This window comes from Morone saxatilis, unplaced genomic scaffold (genome assembly GCF_004916995.1).
Source record: "Morone saxatilis isolate NCDOM2014 unplaced genomic scaffold, NCSU_SB_2.0 Contig16, whole genome shotgun sequence".
Classification (NCBI taxonomy): Eukaryota; Metazoa; Chordata; class Actinopteri; family Moronidae; genus Morone; species Morone saxatilis.
In genome coordinates, this window is record NW_023339718.1 from 19,265,785 (window position 1) to 19,273,181 (window position 7,397).

General features: G+C 37.6%; 1 protein-coding gene across 3 annotated transcripts in view; it reads left to right on the forward strand.

Moving 5' to 3' along the window:
• The first annotated feature begins 6,295 nt into the window (after positions 1-6,295).
• rufy3 (RUN and FYVE domain containing 3) overlaps positions 6,296-7,397 on the forward strand; it is a 17,179-nt gene continuing 16,077 nt past the window's right edge. For 2 of the 3 annotated variants that reach the window (XM_035657858.1, XM_035657860.1), the window contains exon 1: positions 6,585-6,831. In XM_035657858.1, coding sequence (XP_035513751.1) covers positions 6,585-6,831 — 247 coding nt within the window. Of the gene's footprint in view, positions 6,832-7,397 lie in introns of all 3 variants that reach the window. The other variant, XM_035657861.1, reaches the window with a different exon arrangement.

Here is a 7,397-nt window from a genome sequence, read left to right on the forward strand (position 1 = left end):
GAGAAAATGACTTCTGGTTCTATATAGACGTTTGGTAATATTTACCACAATTTGTTTCATAGCAGTTTAAACAGTTAACACATATATAATGAATGTGTGTCAGTATCATCTCTCTCGTGTGTATGCCTCTTAAGGTGAAGATTATTTATTTCAAATGAAACAGAAATTAAAACAAAAGATGTGACAAGATAAAGTTGTTACAAGTATTTTCGGGAAGAAGAACTCTAGTCGGACACGCAGCCCTGATGGCTAACATGTTAGCCAACAATTGCTTATGTAGGAACAGAGCAAGGTTATTATCGCATCAGAATCATTACTGGCCAAGTACACATAGTAATGGGATTTGTTTTAAGTTGCTGACAATGTACTTGCACACAGTTCGAAGAACAATAGGGAGATAGAAAGACACATACAGCTTAAATCAAGGACAACAGAGCTGAACTATTATGTACATAGGAGTAGATTCATACAAGTGAAAACATGTGCATATTTATATCTAAAAACAGTAAGTTGTGTTTCTGCCAGATGACAAACGCAAGTGCGATATTCACTTATAGACCTACCTTGTAGCTCTGGTTTGGTCTCCACCAACATACAACACATATTTCTTTAGCTGCTATGTGGTAGAATTTCTGCACCAGCCAAACGCAAACTTTGGCTCTGATAAACCCGTTGAACCCAGGTTAATGGGTTCAACAGACCTTGTTTGCTGAAAACAGCTGCTTGCTGACTATATTAAACATACAGTAAATGAGCCGTTCAACTCCACCCAGGGGAGAAAAATAAACTCCAATAATGTCTTGCCCTTTAAGTTAACTATACCACCTGACGCAGTGCACCCATTATGTGACCACTGACTGACTGACACTACTTATGCACCTTAGGCCTTTCAAGCACTGGATTTGACCATGCTAAATCTAAAGACCAAGAAGCTCCATAGAGATACAGAGGGGCCATAACTCTCTTTGGTTTTGTCACTATGAACAACCCCGTTTACACAGATCATCATTTGAATTTGTTTATATTCAAATAATCAGTGGAGTTAAATATAAATGTTAAATAGCTTGTAATTGGGCTTGGCTATAATAATATGATTGTTTATTGATTTTTGGTCATTTCTGGTCATACTGTATCAATCATTTTGCATATTTAAATTATAATAAATTGCAATACATTTTGCATAGTTTTCCATTATGATTTATTCATATTAATATATAGCCAATAAGCTATTAAAATAAATTCATATGTATATCACAACATGGTTTCACCCATGTCATCCTGTTTAGGTCTGTGTGTTTAACTTGCTGGTCTGAGTTCAGCACACTAAATGAGAAAGGACACACCTGAAAAGAGGCTTGCACTGATGCTGATATTCTGACACTGCATTGGACTCCTGTTTCATTATATACAGTAACTGGAGCGTAACATTTAACTTGTATTTAAATCAGGTTTATACATTACTTGCTTGGGATGTTAAATGTTTTAGGTATCATTTACAGTAAGACACGCTCTACTACCTGATACTTTTTGGAAAGTTAGGGGCTATTGCCAAAACATAGACAGGAGAGGGACTTCTGCTGTCAGATGACTTTGTTGTCTGAGAGACATCATCTGTCTGCACCATCTAACCTGAGACTGATTCAATATCTTGTTTGTTTTTGTAAATAAGTTCTATAAGTCCTCTATATGAAAAGCATTGTATGCATGTATTTTAAAATGTATACGTCTAAAGGGAGATTTACTTAAATTACATTTAATTAGTAGTTATGTTAAGCAGAATTTCTAGCATAAGTCAAATATTTCTATGATTGCTAAATTAATCATCAGGGTTTTCTTTTACATTACATTTTTTGTCATCCGAGAGGTTTTGTTATGGTTTTGAATGGTTATTTTAAGATAACACTTTTACCTGAACACAACAAAGCCAAAAGTAAGAGATTGCTGTCTTGTGCTTTTAGCTACTTGAATTTTCCACAAGTTGAAATTTGTTCTCAAAACAATGTTTTATGTTTTTATCCATAACACAAAATATTTTTAAGGCTAACATCAGTCCGACATATCTGAGACAAGTTAGTGTGGGAAATGATTGTCCCTCATACATGAGTGTATAATGCAAAACAGCTGCTGTTTTACAGATTTACAATCCAAAGCATGTCAGCATTTCCATGTTTTCCGACAAGTTTTATTTGTGGAAAAAAGTTGAGAGAGAGACATGAAGACGGAATAACATTATGGACCTGGTACTCATTTAGTTCACAGTTCCCCAGCTTTACTTCAAATTCAATTTCAAAAGCACATGGAGCACTTCACTTGATTTTCCCTTTAAAGGAGGATTTGAGAGGCGTTTGCATCGGCCCTTTGTAGTTTGAAATGTGTTCGATGAGACTATCTGATGCTGTTATGATCCCTGTTGTCTTTCCACTGGGTTTTATTTTGTGCCAGCTCATGCCTTTGATGTAAAATTGTTCCAGGAAACTTGTTCCACCTCCCCTTTTCTCTGAAATTCTTCAAGCCGCATCATGACATTAAAAATGGACAAAAGTGTATCAGATTTGTTATCAAGAAATTCAACTAAGTGGGCTTCCCAGTTGCCATTTTGGATAAAAGTTTAAAAAATTTGCTTTTTTGGTTTTTTTTTAGGAAAACACATCTTTATTTGTTGGTGTTTCTCTGACAGTTATCAATGATCATTGCCCTTTAGTTGCACTTTCACTCACATCATTGCAAAGTTAAGTTACATCCTTCAACCTATCTAAAGTCTTTACTCATCTGTAATTCTAACCTTTCGGATATCATTTTAACTGAACGCACCTGTAAGGATCTAAAAAAAAAGAAGGAAAATAAAGATATACCAGTGCTGTGTATGACTCTCTTTTATTGCTATTTTATTGGCTATAAAGTTTTGAGTCAGTTCTGTCTGTTTTTAGTTGCAAAATGTTGAGCTCAACCCAGTACATTTACTCTAATGTTTTAAAAATGTCAGTGTTGATTAATGTGCACTCTCTCCTATAAATAAATTTATATCTAATCAATAAACACAACATGGAGATAGATTCAAAATCATCAGTGCAATTTCTCTATATCTTTGTTTTGGTGTCAGAAATGACACTGACCTTTCCCCACAACTTTCAACCACTCACCATCTCCACGACAACTGAGCAAACTCCATCTGCTGATCGAGATGCAGCTGAAATCATGTAAAAGTCAAACAATTGTTAACAACTCTTTCAACTCTAAATGTAAATGAGTTTTACGAGGCACATTTGTACAACATACATTTCTGAATTCATAACCTCTTTCTGACATGCTGGACATCATCTCCATATTAAGACAATACGTTTACTAATATCTGCTTTTCTGTTGCTGTTACACAAAGGCCTCAACCTGAGATCAGTAAATTAATTGTTAATTACAACTTTTGGAAAATATTCCAGAGATTTGGGGAAAAATAACCACCAATAAACTTTGGGGAGAAGTCAGACAAAGGAAATGGAGATGGATTATGCAGAAGCAGGACATGAACATAATATGACAAAACAAGTACTGGATTAACGTCCATTTAGAGGAGAAACGGGGACGTCCACAGGAAAACTGAGAACGAGTTTTCAAGAATTCCATAAATTTGTCAAAAGAGTCTGAAACTTCCTTGAAAACCCTCATGCAACTCAATACTCAGTACCTTGCTGACAGGGAATTAAAATCAGTTCATGAACATACTATTGTCCTGATCAGTTATAAATGTGTATTGTTTAGCGGTGGTTAGAAAAACTTACTTTAATGTGTGCTTTAGCAGCTGGGCAGATGTTGTCATACATATGTGAGATTTCAGTGTAAGTTTTGTGGATGAGGCCTATGAGGGGAAACAGAAAAGCCTCTTCACCTGATACCCTTACAGGGATCTTATTTTCAGGACATACTGTATATTTCATTCATTACATATATTTTTTATTAAATATATTATTAGATAAAACAAATGAAAATGTCTAATTTTAGTCAGGAGCACATTTGAAATTAATTGTCAGAATACACAATTAACTCATTTGTTTATTGTCTGTTGGTGAGCTGGTCAGGTGACACTGTACGCTGTCTTATATGTTGTATTTGAGTGAGTATCTGACATGTAGCTGATCAGTACTGTAAAATGAGTCTACAGCAGCTCTGCGAGGCTATAGGCACAGTGGTGATTTGAGCTAAATGCTAACATGCTCACAATGGCAATGCTAACATGCTGATGTTGAGCACGTGTTATGTTTGCCAAGTGCACCATCTTAGTTTTGCAGGTATTTGGTTTTAAAATAAAGTGTTGGAAAATGTATAATTCCTCACCAAAACATGGCGCTAGATAAAATAAAAGTGAGTGGATCAACAACGCTATAACAATTCATCCTGAGGAGGCCATACATTGAAGGGCAGTCCATCCAGTAGTTGTGGAGACAAGTCAGGGGATCACCAAAGTCATTAGGATTCACTTTCTAGGAACCATGAATGTCAATACAAAATGACATGGCAATCTAACCAATAGTTGTCAAGATATTTCAGTCCGGACCAAAGTGGTAGATCAACTGACCTACATTCCTACAATCCATAGAGCCATGCTGCCAGTGTTTAAAATTACCTGTAAAGTGGTTGTATATTGTCAAGAATGCGTGTTATTACAGGGGGGTGCGTGAGAGTACATTGACAGAAGCACATGAAGCTCCTAGAAGGTGACATTCCTCACAATCTGTGGACAGACTAACTGAGTCAGTGTTGTAGTTTTCATGTTACTGTTAATCTGTGACAAAAGAAAGCCACGTGCAGATCTGAACTGCTGACTGCACTCTTCTCCTCAACAAAATGTGTATATTCATGCTATTTCTCTAAAAATGCATATCTCTTATGTAATACAGACTGTGTTTGTAGCAGGGCTCAGAGTACTGTGTGTAAAATTGGTTTGCTGGGCTTAAATGAAAAGTCTGTCTGATGTCATGCTGGTTAACTCTTGCAGTGGACTTTGACAAGTACAGCACCTTAAATAGCATGTCTTATTCTGTGAGAACTGAACAAGTGACTCTCTCCATCAAAAAACACATTTCAGTTTAGATGGGAAACATTTATGTCTTTGTATATTATTTCAGGTTGGCTCTAAATATTAAAAATGTCAGGCTTGGCAGGTGCACCTCGTCAGGATAAAGGTCAGTAAGATGTCTATGTGGAAAGCACATTTTCCAGCTTCCCTTACCTCCTGCCATTTGAGTTAATATCATTAGTCCAGCTGCATCTCCTCCTATTGTCCATTATGGGTATTACATGTGTGGAAGAGTTGAAACCTTATTAAATCCTGTACTCATATATCCTACCGGTATATGATTTAATAAGTTTGTTAGATCCTAATTTGGCATCTGTACTTAATTGAATCACCATGGTCACCATTAAACATTGGGTTTTTGGGTTTGGGCATTAAAATTCATTATAGTTATATAGTTAGTCTTACAAACATTTTGAATCAATATTGCTGTTAATTATCATTCTTGTAAACTGAACCTAAAATATTTATTTTGGTCAAATCCCGCCAGTTTTAGCAAAAGTAAATGTATTATTCAACATAATGACTCATAATTTCCCCTTTCCCACGAACATGTACTGTTTGGTTTTATTATTCCACTTCTGCTCAAGCTTGACATGGATACGACTGACATCAAACCTAATCCACTGCTCTTAACTCCTATTTCTGCTGGTTTTTTTAGTCTATAATACTTGCTGGGTGCAGTGTGATACACACCATACAACTTACTTTCCATTATTTAACATTTGTACATATACTATATATATTTGTACATCATTTTTCTTTTTTTGTAACAGGTACCCTGCACTCTCATTCATGAATTAAATCATTTATCATTTGCACTTCTCTTTGTTATATAGTTAACAGTATATGTTATGATGATAAGTAGTATATTGTTTCCTGTTCATTTCTTTACTATGGCAAAAAATAAAACTACCCTTCAGTGGGAATACAATATATCCTAAGTTATATAATTATAATTATATCAATTAAATTAAAATTATAAATACACATTCATACATCTAACTAGCCCACACGTAAGTTGAATGTCTCAAAGGTCATTGTGTTGTTTTCCAGCATGCTGTGCCATTTCTCAACGTTATACATAAAGAGTTCATCAGAGAGCCTCACAAACAGAGAGGTACATGAGCTGCGGCGTAACTCGCAATGGATGATGGGAGCACCCAGGGGCTGCTCGTCGGTGATGGATCTACTATCAGAGACTGCTCTCCTCCGCGGACACTGGCTCTGCTCCTGTGAACGGACCGCTGACACAGCGCGCAAACTCTCGCGGAATTAGCGACAGATTTGACCAAAATGCAAATGCAGAGCTGTTTCCGGGTCAAGAGGAGGTCGTGGAGGACAGGACGGACGGCGGAGTGATTACCGGGGAGACATCGGAGTTAACCGGCGGATCTATCGATTGTTTCGCTTGTCACGGCGGTGCATGGCCGCGGGAGCTAACCTCAGCTAACGTTAGCGGAGCCGCTGACTGACAGCCCGGCGCTGGTCACATGAAGTGAAGCGGACCGGAGGGAGGATGGCGGAGCGGGAACTGCCTCTGCACTCATCTTCAGAGGTTTCACTAAGTTCTGAGAGACACAATTCCTCGGATGAAAACGGACATGTTGACAGTCCAGACGAGACTCTGTCCCCGACCTCGGTGATTTACTTCAAGGAGGCTTTAAACTCCTCAAACCTGAGATGTGGAAAGGGTGGGTCTCTGTCAGCCGCTCCGCTCCGACAGTATGACTTCAGGATCGAAAGAGTCGAGTCAAAGCGCAGGAGTAAGTGCTGGACAAGTTTTGGTTTTAACGTTATCCTCCCTAATGGCCTAATTCACCAAGAATACCGACTGTACGTTATCCACAGTTAGCATTGCTAGGTTGTCAGTGTAACTTCTGACTGCTCCTAAACAAACAAACAAACTTCCTACCTGCTTATAATCCCAGATATATGAGTGCTAGGAGCTAACGTAGCTAACGTCAGGGAGCTGTCAGCTGACTGAGGTGAAAACAGCTACACAGAAATCATTTTAATTAAGTTAAGTCAACAAGATGTAATGACTTCATCCAGTTACTGTGAGCATTACTATTGGATCTGCTGTGTGTGTGTGTGTAAGAGAAAGAGATTAGTGTCTTTTCCAACGCCACTGGATTCTTTGGATTGGTCATAGCTAGTTTATATTTAGGTCAAAGTTGTCTGTGTCTGTGACAAATATTGTATAAAGACTAGCCCAGTTACTTCACCTGCACCAAGGTTTCCTTCATGACTCTTTATTGATCAGTAAAAGCACAATAATTAGTATTGATGTGTAAGGAGGTCAATAATGAGTGTGCCCCCCCCCCCCCCC